General features: G+C 58.6%; 1 protein-coding gene across 15 annotated transcripts in view; it reads right to left on the bottom strand.

Annotated features, from left to right (window-relative positions):
- The window catches only part of SEC16A (SEC16 homolog A, endoplasmic reticulum export factor), a 30,949-nt gene extending 16,461 nt beyond the window's left edge, over nucleotides 1–14,488 (bottom strand). For 9 of the 15 annotated variants that reach the window (XM_043916358.1, XM_043916363.1, XM_043916361.1 and 6 more), the window contains exons 1-7: nucleotides 13,710–13,915; nucleotides 6,343–9,965; nucleotides 4,657–4,787; nucleotides 2,488–2,585; nucleotides 1,182–1,308; nucleotides 565–763; nucleotides 308–482 (exon numbers count right to left, since the gene is read on the bottom strand). In XM_043916358.1, the coding sequence (XP_043772293.1) occupies nucleotides 308–482; nucleotides 565–763; nucleotides 1,182–1,308; nucleotides 2,488–2,585; nucleotides 4,657–4,787; nucleotides 6,343–9,894 (4,282 nt within the window). In that variant the 5' untranslated portion in view covers nucleotides 9,895–9,965; nucleotides 13,710–13,915. Of the gene's footprint in view, nucleotides 1–307; nucleotides 483–564; nucleotides 764–1,181; nucleotides 1,309–2,487; nucleotides 2,586–4,656; nucleotides 4,788–6,342; nucleotides 9,966–13,709; nucleotides 13,916–14,257 lie in introns of those variants that run through there. The other 6 variants (XM_043916360.1, XM_043916362.1, XM_043916368.1 and 3 more) reach the window with 3 other exon arrangements.
- Between the last annotated feature and the right edge of the window lie 4,648 nt (nucleotides 14,489–19,136).

Raw genomic sequence — 19,136 nt, 5'->3', positions numbered from 1 at the left:
CACGTGGGGAGCTGAACTGGGCAGGAAGCCTGAAGGCAGCGCTGTGCTGAAGTGGGTATGATGGACGGGCCGGGGAACCAAACTGCAGCCCCAGGACACAAGCGGCCCAGCGTGGTAAGCGCCGCCCCTCAGGACGGGCGCGCTGGGCACGGCGCCCTTGCATGGCAGTGAAGCCCAGGCCCGGCCATCACCAGTTCCCACCCGGGTTGTAACTCAGCCCCTTCCTCACTGCGGGCGCAGACGCCAACCCCAGGAGCTCCTGGGCCCCCCTCTGCGCCGTGCACACCCAGGGCCTTGCTGCACACACCTTGCTCCACGGAGGGCCAGCTGGCCTCGGTGGGGTAGCCGTACTCTGGGAAGCCTGGCGCGCCGTGGAAGTCGCTCCCGTAGGGGCCGTAGGCATAATCGCCGTGGAAGGAGCCCGGTGCAGGGGGCACCTCGTAGGACCCGGCAGGCGTGTTGTGACTCCGGTACACCTGACTCTTCAGGAGCACAAAGCCAAAAGGTGACGCCCCTTGGCTGCCCGCCGTGAGCCCGGGTGGCCCCGGAGCCCGCCCCGCCTACCTGGTGGGAGTGGGCGCTGAAGCTGCTGCGGCGGCTCGGCAGGCTGGGCGCGCTGCGGAGGCTACGCGCCGAGTGCTGGCTGTGCTCGCTGTGCCGGTCCGCCTCCTCCCCGTACGGGTCCCGAGGCGGCTCGGGCTCGTCGTCAAAGCTCCCGGTGAAGCGCGGGTCGTACCTGTAGCGGTCGTCGTATTTCTCGGGCCTGGAGGAGGCGGCAGGCAGAGGCAAGGCTCCTAAGTTGCACAGGGCTGAGCCCCCCAGGGTCCTGACCCCAGGAATGACACTCGCCCGAGCCCACGCTGTGGCGGGGTCACCGCACCCACGGCCAAGCTCAGGCCCTGCCTGAGACCAAGAGACACAGGCTGGGGGTCCATTCCGAGGCAGTCGCACCTCTCGAGGACCCGCGAAGAGGAGGCTGAACTGACCCCCGGCACTTGTTCTAAGGTCAGTTCCCCTCCAAAAGCCCAAGGAAAGGACCTCTGATTCACCCCCCTCCACTGACAGTGGCGGGTCCCCGGGAGCCAGATGTGACCACAGCTCTCGAGCAGACATAAGGACCCGAGGGCGAAGGCCTAGCTGACTCACGACCTGCCCTCCGTATCGGAGTTGGTTCTACCCACCTGTCCCCATAGGCGTAGTTCTCCTTCCTGCAGGAGTCGTACTCAGCATCATACCAGTACCTCCGGTCGTAGGCACGGGGATCTCTGAACCGAGAACCGTAGTAGAACCGATCCCAGCGACCTGGGTCTACAGCAAGAGGTCAACAGGTTGGTACAACATGAAAAAGACACTCCTCTGGCTAGCACTGGAGAAACCAGGCCATCCCAGGACTGAAGGATGCTCCGAGCCTCTGAGAGGAACGAAACTCTCCCCCCGAAAAGCAGCACGACCCTGGGGAACGTTAACTGTGAGGCATGAGAGCACCCAGAGCGTCTTCCTCCACTGTGACCCTAAAGGCCACTGGCTACCCTTCTCTCAACACGTGATTAAAAACAAATTTCATTCATCTCTCTTCTCTAATGTAGTCCAGAGAGCTTTAGGAAATACTCTCAATGGACCCACAAGGTGCTACTGCATAGTACATGGAGCTATATCCGATCCCCTGGAGCAAACAATAACGGAAGAGGATATTTAACAAGGACCAACACGTGTGTGACCGGAGCTGCTTTGTGTACAGGAGGCATCAGGCGCAACACTAAAGCAACCACGCCTCAGTGAAAAGTAAGCAAAACCTAAGAAGTGCTCTCAAACTGAAAGACTGCTTTTCCAAAGCATGTTAACTAACACGATAAACAGTCCGGACGTATCGCTCTGGGCAAACACGTGCAGAACTATGCGTAAAGCAGCGCAAACACAAAGTGGAGGAGGAACCCCAGAAGACAGGGAAGCAGGTGGCTGTCGCGGACCAACGGCTGCAGGTCGGGACCCTGCTTCTGACCACGGCCGGGCAGGGGGCCCCGGGGGGCTGCTCAGGGCACGCGCGCCAAGACGCACAGCCCGCCTGATAGCGGCGGCGCCTGAAGGGGAGGGGCACGGCCACCGCAGTCTGCTCTGTCCAACCCGAGGGCCCCTGTCGCATCACACGTGACTGGTGCAGGGGGCTGCTGGCCCCTCGCTTCATTTTAATCAATTGTAACAACTGATTGTTTATCAATTGTACCTACCTAGAATTATGCTTTGCTAGAAAGTCAAAGAAAACAGACACACTACTAAGACTAAGCTAATACTTACCAGTGAATGGTAGCAATATAATTACTTCTAGATGCAAATTACTTTCAGCTACTTTGGCTACTGGATAAAATCATGTGACTAATAAAAGGGAAAACTTTCCTAAGAAAAATCACCGTGCCGCCGCCTTGCACCTGGCTGCACCAAGGTCTGAACACGCGTCTGCTGCGGTTAGCCTGGGACAGTTTCTGAACTCACCTCCGTAATCGTACTGGCTGGGATAGTAACCTGCATAGTAATCACTCTGACTGCTCCATCCACTTTTGGAATTATAGTAACCTTCAGGATACGCTTGCCTGAAAAACACACACAGTGCTGGTAAAAAACAAGATGAGATGCTTCTTAACATGCGACAAGATTCCAGCCAACACACCCAGAGCCACAGGCGTTTGTGACAACGCCTCGGTTGGGGGAAAATTCCATCAGGAGATACGAACCAGGGACGACAGTAAGGTTACGGGACTCCCTACTATAAAGCAAAAAGTCTAGCTGTTGAGGCAACTCTGGAAGTGCCGTTCAGCAGAAGAGGACTGGCCCTTCTCGGGGTGCTCAGGAGTAGAAGCAAAAGGCACTGAGCTACGGAAAGCAAGCTAGCCCCGACTGTAACACCCTCCCCCCAACCATGACCGTGTGCCCCCCGAGAGGGGAGGAGGCCCTGAGTCCGTTCCAGCTGACTGCCCAGCGCCACTGGCTCTTACTGCAAGACGGGCGGGACCAGGCCCACTGGGTCAGGAAGATCCTGGGAAGGACTTAATAGCACTTCTGATTTTTAAACTGTGACTGCAAACCCCTGGGAATGGCTCACTCCGGGATGCAGCTGCCCTTAAAGAGTGGCCCCCCCACCACTGCGGGAACAGCACCCGCTGACTGGGGGCCCTGGGTCAGCACTAGGGCGCCGCCAGCCCCACCACGGGGGTCCAGAGACACGCCCTGAGCGGGAGCAGGGCGGGGCACAGCCACCCTGCTGCTCACCCAGCTGGTCACCCGCAGCAAGGACTCCACTTGGACACCCAGGGCACTTTCTTCCCTCCCGCAGCTCCCCTAGACCATGACCACCTGAGCACAGCACAGAGATGCTCCACACACGCACACAGGCCTGCACGCGTGTGTGTGCGCGCACACATACACACAGGCCTGCGTGCGTGTGTGTGCGCACACACACAAAGGAGACAGCAGACTGTTCCTCTCTGCAAGGGCGTAGTGAGGACGCAGAGGGGCCTGGACACTACAGGCTAGGCGACAGACCCCTGCCAGGTAACCAGGCCCGCCTCCGCTCGGTCACCTACAACAGCCACAGCTCTTCTGGGCCCCTCGGGTTAGCCTGCAGGCTGGAAGAGGAGATGGGAACGGCGAGGTGTGCCCTGGCCCCGCCCTCCCTCGCCTCTCAGGGCTTCCAGGATACACCTGCCTGGGGCTCTCCCAGATCAGAGTGCCCAGTGTGACGACAGCCTCGCCTCCCAGGGGACAGATGGGCACGGCCTCCCACCGAGCACCCAGAGCGCAGGGGTCTGAAGCGCAGCGCATCCCTCCGCAAGGACGGGGGTCCGGCCGGACAGACCCGGCTCGTTCTCCAGATGAGCTTGGGACCAAGGACTTAAAAATAGCAGGAGCAGCCGTAAATCTGCAACGCAGTGGGGACACGGTCTTCCCCTGCACCATTCTCTTGTCTATCACGAGCTGAAGGAGCCTCACAGTCTTGTAGAAACCCGGCCCTACAAGACGAGGTGCCTGGGTACAGGAGGCCACTATGCCAGGTGGCGAGGCTGGACCCTAACCCACTGACACCTCTGAGTGGGAGGACTGCGATCTGCTTAAATTTTTACTCAGCTGAAGGTGTGATGCCAAGGATCTTTCGAAATGCCTTGCCTGTAACTGCAAAGCCGAGATGCGCTCAGTTGGGTAGAGAGGCGAGAGCGTGCTCGCTGGGAGCCTCCTGACCGAGGCAGTGCCAGGCAGACAGCCCAAGCCTGCGGCTGCTGCTGCTAACAGGCCACTCCATGCTGCACCCTGAGCCTGCCTGGCCTGGGCACCCCTGGAACCAGCGTGGGAAAGAACCTCCCCAGGTCAGAAGCTGCCATGTGGGCCCTCGGCAACAGGACCACTGCCCAGGCCGGGAGGAGCCCTGCTTGAGGGCAGGGGGCCTTCCCGTGGCCCCGCCCAGGGTCTGGCCTGCCCAAGACCACCTGACGACATGCCTGTGACCATGCTGAGGCAGCGGGCTCCGTTCGACTCAAAGATGCAGCCTACAGTCTGTCTACATCCACGAAACACACACACACATTCAAAAGATTTCTATGATGCTTCGCAAACACAATCTCTTCCAAATCACTAAGCTACCGCCACAGCCAGAACACAGACGTCCATCACCTGGCGGCCGGCCGGTCGGAGCAGTGGCTGGCCCGGGAGCTGGGCCGCTCGGGCTCGGGGTAGCGGTAGGGGTCCACGTAGGCAGCGCTGTCGCAGGGCCTGTACCTGGGGTCGTAGAGGCTATACATGTCCTGCCGAAAGAAGGACACCGTCATTAGACGCCAAGCACCTCGCATGGCTCTCACAGCACAGGTGAGGCTCTGCAGATGGCCCTGTTTCGAAGACGGACGGCCTGGCCTGGCTCAGGAGACGGCCATATGGCAGCGGGCCATGCCAAGGTGACCCTCAAGGGCTCTCTTCTGCTTCCTGAGGTCTCACCTGTGGAGGTGCTGAGACCCCACAATCTGGGGGTCCCACTTCAGGTACCAATTCAAGTAAGCAAAAGAATCTGGGTCCCCTGGGAATGGGTCCTGCGGGCACAGGTAGCCCCAGAAAGAGGATCGAGCTCTAGCCTGACGAGGCTTTCAGCCCCTTCCAGATGCAGCAGCCCCGTGGCCCTATGGCCATGCTGGAACCTAAAGCAGAGACGGGTGATCCAGGCATGAGCCAGACCTGTCTTTCCTGTCTCAAGGCCTGATTCTCTATCAAGAGCTGGCAGAAGACGAGACAGCATGGAATGTGGACTTACTCCTGGCCCCCGCTGGAGGCTGGGCTCCCACACAGCAGCACCGGGTGCCGGCTGGGACTCGGGCCTCCACACTCCGCCCGCCCACCCTGGGCTCCTACAGAGCGTCACTTCCTTCCATGGAAATAAGTCTCTGGGGCTCCTCCTGGCTCTCAGACTCCCAGGTCTCAGGGTTAGGCATGTAACTCGTTCCCATGCACACACAGACGCCCGAAGCCCCTCAGGCTGCCCCACCCCCAGGCGGCCCCCAGCCCACCACAGCTCTGCTCCCTCAGCTGCTTCTGACTGTGGGGCCCCCAGTGTGGGGTCCACACCCACATCAGACACGGGGCTCCAAACTCCAGGGTCCACAAGCCTTCTACCTCCGCGGACTGTGGCAATGCTGGGCCAGGACATGAGATGCTGACAAGCAATCAAAGGTGTGTCCGCGTGGATCGCCCTAAAGCAGGATTAAACAGAACCTAACCAGCACTCGTGGGCCTGGATCCCGGTGGAGAGAGGTGAGAAGCACAGCGGCACCCCTGCCGTGGCCAGGTGCCTGAATGTGTATACAATGCCACTGCTCTTCACTGTCTCATCTGCACTACACCCCACATTTCTTACCCTAAATGATTTTATCCTAAAGAAGGGCTTTAAAAGACTAGAGCTTTCCTGTTTCTTCTCAAATACGTTTTTTATGTTAAAACCAGAAAGAACCTTCAAGAGGCTATTGCAGTTTCCCAAAATGTGCCACCCAGAACCCTGGCTCTGCGGCGAGCCGGTGGGCGGGACAGGAAGTGAGGGTCCTTTCTCACATGAGCTGGGGCACGCTGTGCTAGGCAAGAATGAGGCAGTCATCCTCCCCACTAAGGCGTGCTCACGTGCAGCGCGGCCGCCAGAAGGGCTGTGCTCCCCAGAGCGAGCTGTGTCGGGGAGCACTCTGCTCACGAAGCTCGAAGAGGCTGTGCCAGCAGGAGGACCATGGGTCCCCTCAGGACTGACCGCAGAACCCTGCCACGGAGCAGGACACGAGAAAGAGACCACTGGTCAGAGCGCTCAACCGTGCGAGAGCGTGCCCCTACCTGGTAATAGTGGGGGGCTGGGCCAGGATCCGGCGGGTACGGGGAGGGGTATGGGGGCTGCCAGCCGTCATACAGGGACCTGTAGTAGTAGTAGGATGCCAGGTCAGGAGGCGGGGGCTGCAGCCACTGCTGGTCGGGCCGCGGGGCCGCCTGGCTTGAGCTGGTGGACACGACAGAGGCGCTGGAGGACTGAGGCGGCCGGGACAGCAGCTGCTGACCCACGTCAGCAAGAGCTGGGCTCGAGGGCCGGGCTGGGTCTGGAGGCTGTGCCTGCACTGGGGGACTCCCTGGGTTTGAAGGCTCCGGAAGCGCTGCTCTGGGCCCCTGCGGAGCAGGCAGTGGCGGTGCCAGCTCCTGCTGGGCTCTCTCTGCACGGGGCTGATCCTGAGCCTCTTTCATCACCTGCTGATAGAAACGGTCTGGGGTGTTCGCCCCAGGCCCAGGCGGTCGATGACTGGCAGTGGTCTGCTGACCAGAGGCCAGGCCATCCGCATGGGCCGGGCTGTACATTCCTGCAGGATTTTCCAAAGTCCTACCGAACGTGAAGTCCAGGGCTCCCGAAGCTACGTCCCGACCGCCACAGACACCTGGCTTGCTGCTGTCAGGCACGGAGGTGCTGCTCGCAGGCGGCACCAACATCAGGCCTGCACCCCCCGCAGGACTGGGCAGCCCCTCAGGAGGCACACTGTCCGCGCTGTAGACCTTCTGACCTTCCGGAAGCGAGGCCTTTGGATGAGAGTGCGGCTGAACCAGCAAATTAGCAGCTGGATTGGAAACCATGTCATAGATACCAGAAACTTGTGGAAAAGGACTCTGGGCCAGATGGTTAGGCAGAGGCGAGCAGAGGAGAGAGCCTGCTGGCATCCCAGACAAAGGTACATTCTCTCCAGGATCACCCCCGGCAGCCCAGCTGCTGACTGCGGGCTTATCTCCCACCGAAGAGTCTCTCCAGGACGGAGTCTTCTCGTTAGGATTTGGTAAGGACACAGAAACGTTAACAGGCTGAGCCAGATTATAGCTTTGATCGGGCTGGGCGATCAAGACGGGCTGATTCTGCAAAGACTCAGTGGGCGGGGAGGACAGCAGGCTGGCATAGCCGGGGCCAGCCTGCAGTGGGAGGGCCTCCTCTTCACCCAGCTGGGGAGGATTCTCCAGGTTCTCAGAAGCACCAAGGCCATCCCCACTCTGAACGCCCGGGCCCACCTGCCTTGCCATCCCCTCGTCTGGGGGCTGGATCACTTCAGACAGCTGAGGTCTTGCTGGCACGTGAAGCGCGGGAGCCGCCGGGGCCAGAAGGACGTTGCCCCCAAAATCCGGGAGCTCGTTCTGCGCCCACAAGGTTGTTGCAGGGCTCTCACACTTCACAGGCCCCTGCACCCTGGTCGAGGACCTCTTCTCGGGTGTTGGCAGCACCGTTTCCAAGGGCGGCCCTGCGGCCTGCAGAAGCCCCTGTCCGGCCTCCATGGGTGTGGCGAGAGGCAGCACGCAGAGCTGCGGCGGGGAGAGGGTCTCCATGTTGTCGGGGGGCTGCTCCAGGTTGCCGGGGGCGGCATCAGGCATGGTAGCGGCCACTCTGTGCTGCTTCTGGTGGGCACTAGGCCCCCTCACCTCTCCTACCACGTTGGCACGATCTGCCTCAACGGGTTTTACTCCAACCAAGTGCGACTTCACGGGTTCAAAAGAACTGTTTGCACTTGTCTGAAATATCCCCGTAGGTTTTGGGGGGCTTGGGGTCGAGGGCTGGGACAAGCTGCCGTGGTAGTTCTGGCTGGTGATCTCGTCCGTTTCGCCGCCGACAGGAGAAGAATCGATCTGCTTAAAAAACCTCCCTGGAGACTCATCCTCAGGTTTCCCCACTTCCTGCTGAATAAAGGTGCCCGAGTCGTGGGGCCTGGCTGCACCTGGAAGGCCCCGCTGGCTCTTGCTGCTGTAACTGGAGGACGCGCTGTCAGACCGTGCAGAGTGCGCCGTCACATCCAGGGCCTCGAGATTCGGGCCCCCGCCAGCCGCAGGGCCCACCGCACCAAGCCTGGGGCCAGCTGGGCCGGGAAGGGGCCCGCACTTGAGCGGATCGCCTGGGGAGGAAGGATCCATGCTGAGGGGCTCGCTCGGCAGAACTTCCTGGTTCTGAACGAACTCCAGGTTCTCAACGTTCTCATACTGAGACCCTGCACGGGCTGTGTCTGCCCACAGGTGCATGGCGGCCGCCTTAGAGGCTGCTTTCTCGTGGGGGCTGCCTGCAGACCGAGGAAAGCAGCGCTGCGGCTCCCCCCCCAGCTGCGCGGGCTCGCTGCTGGAGCCCCTGGGAAAGGCCTGGTAAGCGCCTCCCACGCCCACATGTGCGGGAAGCTGGCCGAGGCAGAAACCATCCATGTCGGCCTGCCCGGCAGAGCCTGCTGTTTCCGACGAGAGGTTCTCTTCATTCTCTGTCTCTCCTCCTTTGAAAAACATGGCGAGTGCGCCCGAGCCCGCCTCCGGCGGGGCCCAGCCGCCCCCGGCCCCCAGCGGGTGGCGTGAGTGGCTTTCCGGGCTGTTTTCCTGAGTGAGCGGGTTAACAGGAGCCAGGCCTGACAGCTGCTCTCTGTTCACTCCAGGACTCGACCTGAGCTCCTGGTTTGCCCGAGGGTTCCCAGCTCTGGAATTCTGCCTGAATGCGCTCTCTGGATCAAAGCTGTTTACTGAGTGGTCTTCACTGGGCAGGCAGACAGCCTCGTTTCTTCCGTCACTGGCCGAGGGTCCTGGTAAGGATGCCGGGGGGCCGAGCTGCTCGTGGCCAGGACGCTGATGCAGGCTGGATGGAGGGGGAAAGTGGGTGACGCTGGAGGCGTGGGGCCCTGGGATCTGCGGGGCTCCCTCTGGGCCGGGCCAGTAATGCTGGCCTGGGGGCCGCGGGCCTCCCTGCCCTGGCCCCCACTGCCCAGGCACTTGCTGATGGGGCTGAGGGGGGAGAGGGAGCGCTGCTGGGGGCACGGTGCTGTCGGGGGGGCTCGGCCGGCTCAGGGGTCTGTCAGGCCGAGGCACATGCCCCTGCAGAAGGCCCCCGCGAGAGCCGCTGGACCCCACTCCTGGAATGTACTGTGGAGGGTACGGCGCGTTCAGGAGCTCAGGCTCTGGGCCAGGAGTCTCGGCACTCCTGTTCGTCTCGGGCCCGTGTGGGGCCGAGGGGGCCGGCACCCCGGGAAACAGGCTGGCGTCTGCCCTGGGCTGCAATGGAGGCCCCGGCAGAGGTTCGCAGGGCCCTTGGGAGCTATCCCCAGCGCTTGTGTGAGGCACGGGCAGACCCGCACGTGGCAGGGACGGCGGCGGGGCTGGGCCTTGCAAAATGGGTGGGCTGCTTTTAGACGAGCCGCCCAGCGATGTATTCTGGAGAGCCTGTCGGCTGAAAGCAAAAGGATCTGTCACTGGCTGCAGTGGGCAGGTAATCGGGGCCATGGGAGTGTGACTGCCGGCCTGCCTCCTGTATGGGCTGTTAGACCAGAACATGGTCTGAGGACTCCCGGACGGAGGTGGCCCGACCACGCCAGACGGGACGGCCTGGGGCGGCGGCTGCATGACTGAGCTCTTGCACAATGAGACGCTGCTTTTGCAGAAAGAAGCAGGAGGGAGGTTTTCCTTAATTTGAACTGAAAAAGAAAAAAAGGAAAAAAAAAGTTAGCATAAAATTCATTTACTCAAAGTCCTGGCTACAATCAGGAAAATTGAGAAAGAAGAAAAAAACCAGGAAAACAGTTTGCATCTTGTAAGTCCTGAGGGATACACCCACCCCTCACCCATCCCTGGGAGGACTGCTATCCGGGGAGCGACAACACCGGCCTGGACGCCAAGGCTGGCCGCGCTGGAGCCGGCCGAGCGACTTCAGACAAGTCACTGCCCTTCTGTGAAACTGAGTTACATAACCGAGCTCCATACCCACATGGAATGCCCACCACCTCCACGACGCCCTCAGCAAGCTGGCAGGGACCAAGCAGAATCCAACACCAAGCACCAGGGACACAGTACCTCCACATTTTCCAATAAATTATCACTAGGTCCGGAAAGAGCCACCTCCTCAATTAAGACCACATACCGTACTTTTCACATAAGTTAATCTTACATTTGGAAAGGGAAACAAAAGTTAAAAACCTGCTCCTCCATTTTAACTAAAGAGCGTTATAAAGCACAGAGTAATGTAAGCTGCAAAATAACAACTATCTGAATTATATGCGCCTAAAACTCCTTTTGGAGAAGGCAGTGGCACCCCACTCCAGTACTCTTGCCTGGGAAATCCGATGGGTGGAGGAGCCTGGTGGGCTGCAGTCCATGGGGTCGCTAAGAGTCAGACACGACTGAGCGACTTCACTTTCACTTTTCACTTTCCTGCATTGGAGAAGGAAATGGCAACCCACTCCAGTGTTCTTGCCTGGAGAATCCCAGGGACGGGGGAGCCTGGTGGGCTGCCGTCTATGGGGTCACACAGAGTCGGACACCACTGAAGGACTCAGCAGCAGCAAAACCCCTTTTCTCCCCGCCTGTAAAGTGTCCGCTTTTCCACTCCGTGACTGGCTGCACACCACCAGCAAAACAAGCTGCGCCTGATGACTGGAGCTGTAACAGCTACGCTTGGAATGAAAATCCCAAGTAACCATAAAGCAGTGCTAAAACTGACCAACTATGTTCATTCGAAACTTGTCAGTGACAAGCAGAGGGCCCACAAACCCTTGGCGGAAAACAAAGGAGCAGAAATCCTCTTTACGGCGTTTTTTGTGGTTGTCTGTTTTTTTAGCAAAACATACTAAGTATAATCTTGAACAGTTAACCTGCACTTTTGAGACAAAAATCCAAGTAACGTCTCTTTACAAATTCCTCTTCTGTGTGTCAGCCCTTCTTCTCAGCGACACCCTCACAAATGGATTAAGGGGAGCCCATCACAGAAAAAAGTCGATACCAAAGGAAGAAATGACAGAAGGACGCTGCAGTGTAATCTACATGTTTCTGCAAGTGTACAATGTTTCTGTCCTTGGACAAAAGAGATTCAGACAAAAGATAAAGTGAATGAATGCACATTAAATAAAGTCGTTTCCTAAGGAAAGTTACCCTGTGAACCCGCTACAATTACTGCTCGCACATGGCCTCATCCCCGGCCAACAGGGAGTCCTTTCCAACAGACAAGCACTCTGACACTTAGATTTCATGGAATTAACTGTATGAAGAATTGCATCAGGGGCTTCCTTTGGTTCTAAGCTGTCATTTTAAAACTAAGAACACTTACAGCTCAGCTTTACAAGGACCCAGGGGAGGAGAGCAGAGCCTCTCCCTCTTAGATGTGAAAGGGAGACACCCAGGACCTCTTACAAAGACATGGCATCCTCCTTGGAAGGCTTCAGCAGGAAACCCTCAATCACACTAAACAGCATATATTAAAAAACAAAACACAAAGGATAGGCCCACAGGATTAATTCCTCAAGTGTCGCCATGAGAAAAATACTGGGTGTCAGCTGAATGGCTCGGCCGCACCACTGCTCCACGGGTGACCAGATTTCCTCATCTATAAAGTGAGAGAACTGAAATGATGGTTTCAAAGTCCCTTCTGGGTTTAATCTTATGAAATTCTATTCACAGTGGATTCTGGGAGGCCCTAATCCCTACAGCTGTTTACAAGTGAAATCTTATCTGAATCTAAATTTCACAAAACATTTATACTCAATTATTTTCCTTGCAGAAACTTTCTCAGCATTATTTTCTCAATTCCTAAGGATCGCTTCATAAGCAGACGTTATCACTTCCCTACAAAGTAGCTTCCCCTTCTCTCCCCCTGACAACTAAGAGCTTTTCAACAATAAATTGTTTCATTTGGAACCATCTTCTGCCCGTGAACATTCTTCTTTTGATCTTTTATTCATCAGCAGAAAAACAATGCAAGCACATATCATTTATCTCAACTATAGGGAGTTTCATTCTGTCCAGTAAGTCATTCTGTAGCCTCAGGTCATCTAACTTTAAAAATGGCAGACTGCTTCAAAGAAACCAGCTGATCTTCCTAAAGATACATTATTCATAACTGTAGCACTTCAATTAAGCTGCCTTGGATCTACCTGAAATAAGCACAACCTGTTTCAATACAAATTTCCTGGCTACTGAACTGAGATAATGAAAGCACACGTCTCTCCCACGAGGGCAGCCGCCTCAAGCACGAGCGTGTAAACCATCCGGAGCTCCAAGAAGCACCTGGGAGTCCAGGCTCTGCCCTTGAGGCGACTGCTACGCGACATAGCTATCAAGACTATGGGACACCGGGCACAAAGACAGCACAGACCCCGACTCTTCTGAGTACAGAATCAAACATCCAGATGTTAGGGAAAAGGAAGGGGGTTTCTAAGCACTGCCGAAAGCAACGAAGAGCCAAAAGGACACCCTGATGTTAAGTTAAGATGCTTACAGAGGCAGGAGGGAACCATATTAAAATTTACACGCTACCCTAAATAAAACTTTTGAGACTTAAACTGCAGTAATTATCTGTTAAGGTATATGAGTCACAAAAAACAAGAAAGGACTTTTTGCCTCTTGCCGGATCTCTATGAGACAAGAGCACCTGGAACACTAAGAAAGAGCATTGCTGGGGGGGGGGGGGGGGGGGCGGTGTGCAGTGCAGACACTTGAACAGGTATCACCCTAGGAACAACTGTCTGTGACTCAAGTTTGCTTCTTAACCATTTCCGGGGATGGGAAACACTTTTCCAGTTAACCTCTACATCGAATGTATTTAAAACAAAATCTTAATAAGCAACCCAACCTCCAAGCCATTTAAAACTTTACAGGTAAAACAGCAAAACTGATTTTAGGTGGCTGTCTCAAGTCCAAGACGCTCTACAATAATACTTTCATCACAGAAAGCGCAGGTTAGTGGACACACTCCTCTGCCCCTTGATACAAAACACAGCGCCTGACCTCGGTTGCAACATCTAGGTGACCTCCCCACGAGATTACCAATAGACGCAATAAGGCTGCAGTTCCTCGGTTCAAATATCAATGTACCTCATCGCCGGCAGGGCTCAGCAGAAACCAAACTGCGAACCCTTCGAAGCAAAGGGCACGCTAAACTGTGAAAAGAATTCCCGAGGTGTTTCTACTCTCTAAAGAGTTGCAGGTCTGGCTTTTCCTCCAGCCTTTCCAGCATAACCCCACACCGAGATCACAACGGCCAGGATCCACACAACTGATCCGACAGCCTGTGCAGATGTGGGGCCACGTCAGCACTCATGGTGGTCTCCTGGCCTGCTCAGCCCGCAGGCCCGCGCCCGAGCCCCCCGGCGGCTCCCCGGAGACGCTCCCGTTCGCTTCGGGCTGGGCCCGGTCCGGTCGCCTCCCTCCGCCCCAACCCCGAGCCTCACCGGCGCGTTGCAGGGAGGCCGCGGCCCCCGCCGGCTCCTGCCCGGCCCCTCCGCGACCCCCGACACCGGCTCCTCAAGAGCCGCGCGCAGAAGACAGCTCGGCGGTTGCTACAAGAGCCGACACGGCAGCCGCGGCAGCCATCTTGGCACATCCGGCTCCGGGGGCCGCAGGCTCCGCGCCGCCGACGTGTCCGACAGCGACGTCAGCCCGCGCCACGCCCCTCGCAGGGGCCCTCGGGACGCCCCGCCCCTGCCCCATTCAGTCTCGCCCCATTCTCATGGCCCCGCCCCTGAACCCCGCCCCGTCTCACCGTCCACCCCTGAGGCCCCGCCCCTTCCCCTGCCGCATCCAGTCCCGCCCCATTCTCATGACCCCGCCCCTCAGCCCCGCCCCCCGTTCTCCACCGCCCATCCCTGGAGCCCCGCCCATCCGTGGGCCCCGCCCCTTCCCCTGCCGCATCCAGTCCCGCCCCATTCTCATGCCCCCGCCCCTCAGCCCCGCCCCCCGTTCTCCACCGCCCATCCCTGGGGCCCCGCCCCTCGCCCACCTGCCCGGTCCGGCGCGCGAGGACCGCTTTGGGACGTCGCACAGGTTATGCTGGCTCTTTCTCCCGGCCTCTCTGGCCTGAGGATGTGAGAAGAGTCGGGAGCCTTCCAGCAAACCCAAGGAAAGGCTCAGTTGAACGACGGACGCCAGCAGGTACCCCGGTCGAGAGCGGCTACCGGGCTGCTCCGAGAACCCGAGGGGCGCCTCGGCGCAGGCGCGTTCCTCGCGTCCTGCCGTTGGACTTCCGAAGCCTGGGAGACGGGCGGAAGGCCACCGCGCATGCGCCGGCCGCCCCCGTGGGCTGCGCGTGCGCGGCTCGCGGCGGCGCGCGGGTTGCCTAGTTACCGCTCCTGGCTGCGGGGGCTTCCAGATCTCACCTGCAACCTCGTCCCGGCGCACCGGTAGCTCTCTGGAAGCCCTCCCGCTGCGTAACGATGGAGCAGGAAGAGACACGCCCTGGCCCCCAGTCCACAGCCACCCAGGCTCCGGCTTGGGAGGGGGGGGGGTCTTCCTGTGCACCTGCGGCCCCCAGCCGCCCCACCCCGGCTCGGCCGTCGCCTTCCCCGGACACGTGCTCTGTCCCGTCGTTTCCTTCCCCTGCGCTCCCCGGCGCTGGCCGCGCAGCCTCCGAACCCCCTTTTGTCTGCCCTAAGCCCCATCAAGGCCCCTAACTCTCCCAGTGAGCGGCATTAGCCCAGTGATGCCCTGTGGATGGAAGCTAGGGTCTCTGTGTGGTTTCCCCTAACCATTGTCGAATGGATATTTGTGTTGAATGAGGGCGACCCCGAGGTACCAAGTGGCAGAATGGGCCGCTGCGCCTGGCTCTCCTGTGCCTCGTGTGGTCGCTCCCCCTTCCCGGTGCCCACCAGGAGACACCATCCGATCGCACTCATAGAGGATCTTAGGGAGGAGAGGTTTCTGTCATTGGTACCATCATTCTCCCAGTGAGAAAAGGCAGGTGAAGAAGCCACCAGCTTGACCCAGGGCACTCACCTGCAGCCTGCCTGGCACAGGGAAGGGCAGCAGCCTGTCCAGCTGGCCCCAAGGCCTTACGAGGGCAGAAGGGGTGGCACGTGGGGCTTGTCCACTTGTCCCCCACCCAGCCACTGAGCTCCCAGCAGCTCTGCCTGCTGTGCTCTGGCCTGGCTGAGGTGGGAGGGCACCCTGGGTGCTGGTGGGACCCAAAAGCTTGAGAAGAAGGAAGGAGTGTGGTTCTATTTGTTGGCAAGGGAGCAGCCACGCTGTCAGCGCCCTGGGCGGGTGCGGGGAGACTTTCAGCCCCTCTGACGTGGCCACTGTGCTAAGCTAACATTTGCCTTGCAGAAATCAAGCTCCCAGCCTGTTCAAACACAGAGCTAGGAAACACGTGGTAGAACCCAGCCCTGGGCCTCGCCACTCAGTCCCCTTCTTCCTGGTGGTCACTGAGTTCTGCAGTCACTGAAAGTGAAAGTTTAGTCACTCTATGGTGTCTGACTCTTTGTGACCCCATGGACTGTAACCTACCAGGCTCCTCTGTCCACAGGATTTTCCAGGCGAGAGTACAGGAGTGGGTTGCCATTTCCTTCTTCAGAGGATCTTCCCAACCCAGGGATCGAGCCCCGGTCTCCCACATTGTAGGCAGATGCTTTACCGTCTGAGCCACCAGTCTGCAGTCATTAGTCCCAACAAATCACCTTGCAGGGAGATGTCACTGTTACCACCTACCCCCACCCTCGCCCAGAAGGGAGAGCAGTGACTCTCCTAGGGTCAGCACTCCTCAAGTTGAGTTCAAAGCGCTCAACAGCTCGAGCCCAGACTTCCGCTTTGGTGACCCGGAGCCCTGTGGTCAGCCCCACTGAGCTCTAACCTGAAGACATCGGAAGCAGCAGAAAGCAACCTGCCCAGGGCAAACTGGAGACCTCAGGGCCCTGGGCAGGATGTTAAAGAGACATTATGGTATAGACTCCTACCAGATGACTCTAAGGAAAGCGGTGATCAGGGCTTAGGGCTTTTTTCCCTCCCTTCCTCTCTCCCTCTTAAGCCTCTCTGGAATCCCTCTCAGGTTCTGTCTGTAGCCTGGTGTGCAGGAGAGGGTTTCTGGGCCCACTGCTGAGCCATCAAACCTCTGGGCCATGGAGGCAGGGCTCTGAGTCAAAGACCATCTGCTTTAAGACCCAGGCTACTGCCTAGATGCTGTGTGCCGTTTGTCGCCTTCCTTGACCTCCTCAAACTGGGGTTTAAGCAAAGTGAGCACCTGGGCAGTTCGGGGACTGAAAGAGGGTACTGTTGACACGTGTGAACGGGTTGGGGTGGGGGGGTACGCCACCGTGACAGCCATCACTGTTGGTGATTCTGCAGGCGCCCTTCCTTTCACCTGCATTGTCCACTCCTCTCTCCGTCCACTCCTCTCTCCTTTCTCCCAGCCCAGCCCGTTGCTCATACTTGGAGGCTGGATACAAATGTCACCACCTCCAGAAGTGGGCTATAATCAGCCAGTCTTTCCTGGGGGCACAGTAGGGATCCGAACTGTAGTCACCTTGCCCAGAGCATGGGGGACACAGAACTGCTGTGGACAGAGGCGGAGCCAGAGAACCGGGGTGTCTTGTCACGTTGTATACAGTGTTGCCACGGTGGCCTCTGCCACCAGCCTGCGCCCTCCAGGGTGGCTGGTACAAACCAAGGTGGGCTCCAAGTGCACAGTCCACACCTCGGTGCCAAGAATGTGACCTAGCCCAGTGACAGCCTTACCTGTTGAAAATATGTTGGACATATTGGGTTAAATAAAATACACTATTCAAATTTATTTCATGTTTCCTTTTAATGTAGCTGCCAGGAAATTTAAAATCCCACCTATGGCTAGCATTACATTTCCATTGGACAGTGCTGATCTAGCTGTGAGCACATTGTCGGGGGGTCAGGGCCCCCCTCGGTATCCTCTGATGACCAACCTACTGGGCAGACCTCACAGGGGCCCTGGGGCAGCTGTCTCAGGTGGTCCGTGGCCAGGAGCCTGTGCTCCTCTCTCTGCTTGGGGCATCAGGTGTGACCTGTGGGTGTTTGTAGGGCAGGTCAGTTGCTCTGACCACACCCTCCGTCCTGGATGCTGAGGCTGAGGGCATGGGAGGGGGCCTGCCCGGCTCGGCCTGGGAGAAGGGGCAGCCTCTGTGAGATGGGGCTGGCTGGGTGGTCCAGGCAGAAAGCGTGTCAGGGCCTCAGAAGGTGGGAAGAGCTGCAGGGAGGACTTCCAGAGAGAGATGGGGCTGAGGAGGACTGAATGATGGGAGAGGAAAGGGTGACAGTCAGCTCCTTCGGGAGAAGGCGGGTCCAGAGGCGCGGATGGCTGGGCCTCAGTTTGTTCTGTGGCACCTGGGTGTCGGGCTGCTGTGTGTAGGGGCACCTGTCGGGGTGCGTGCAGGTTGGTTACTGGTGTGTGGCCAGGCCGAAGGTGAGACATGGGAGCCGCCATGAGGCATAAGGCCAGCCCCGTTAGAACCGTGCCAGGCCCCTGGAGGGCCTCGCAGGAGAACGTTCCACACTCAGGCCGAGCCCTGGCCCGGCCAGACTTGGTAAATGTCAGCGTGAGTATCAGTGTAGCCTGAGCACAGCTCTGTCTCTCGCCTCCAGCGTCTGGTCTCAGAGAACTTCTCTCATAATTGCCAAGGACTAAGCGTATAATGTTGTTTTGCAGTTGCTCAGTCCTGTCTGAGATTTTGAGACTCCGCGGACTGTAGCCCATCAGGCTCCTCTGTCCGTGGGATTTTCTGGCAAGAATCCTGGAGTGGACTGCCATTTCCTCCTCCAGGGGATCTTCCTGACCCAGGGATCGAACCCGAGTCTCCCGTATCTGCATTGGAGGCGGATTCTTTCCTGCTGAACCACCGGGGAAGCAGTAAGGGTGAAGTAGAGAACACAGGAAAATGCTGACTCCATGGGAGCCACGAGGAAAATCTGTGTTGTGTTCTTACCTGCAGCGGGGCCCCGGAAACCCTGGGAGCCCTCTGTCTCAGAGCTGAACACAGATGTTTGCCGGGCTCCGACCGAGCCCCTGGCACCCGGAGGGGCTGGGGCTGAGGCTGTGTCCGTGCGGCAGACCAGCATGGCTTCTGCCCCTGGGGAGCTGGACATGGGGCAGCTGTGAATGTGCCCAGTGCAGGCGGGGGCACCTGGCGAGGCCTGGGTCCCACCTGCTGGGGAGTGGGGAGAGGCAGGGGTGGGAAAGGAGAAGTATTTGTGGCAGAAGCAAAGAGAAGCTTCTGGAGGGGCAAGGGGCAGACCCAGAAGGTGGACAACAGTGTGGGAACCGGTGGGTGTGCATCGCATGGGGCTTTGCAGGCCCCATGAGGGGATTCACGTTTGTTTTCTGAAAGCAAGGGAAGCCTTCAGGGACTTTCCAGCCAGGAGTGACATCATCTCTTTAACCTCCCTTGGGCTGTCTAGCAGAGCCAGGAGCCCAGGGTCCCCTAGGGGCATGGCAAGGCTGCGGGGCCAGACTGGTGGGGAGAGTCGAACCTCAGATGACCTCCCAGGGCGGGATGTGGCTCTCTGGCTCCCAGCTGCATCCGCACCCCCTCGGCACAGCACGCGCTTTACACACATCAGCCAAGGGAACAGATAGGACGGGAGGGCAAGACCCCTGAGCATCAGTATCGCGGTGACCTAAGTCACAGGTGTGGCCCTGGAGGCCGGGGGGGCTGGGGATCCGGATTGGAGTGGGCCTGGGGTGGAGCCTGGAGGAAATCCTCCACCTGCAGGTTGCCAAGCGCCAGGCTGGCTGTGGCCTCAACTCTGGCAAGATGAGCTTGGCACGCCCCTGCCTAAGCACGGGCTTCTCTGTTCGGACAGTGGTGAATGAGCAAGGGAGGCTCTCCAGGCCTCCAAAGGGAGGTGGCCCCTTGAGGAGC

This window comes from Cervus elaphus, chromosome 11, assembly GCF_910594005.1.
Source record: "Cervus elaphus chromosome 11, mCerEla1.1, whole genome shotgun sequence".
NCBI classification, from domain to species: domain Eukaryota; kingdom Metazoa; phylum Chordata; class Mammalia; order Artiodactyla; family Cervidae; genus Cervus; species Cervus elaphus.
The sequence above is the reverse complement of the archived record's forward strand: the minus strand, read 5'-3'. Positions and strand labels throughout refer to the sequence as shown.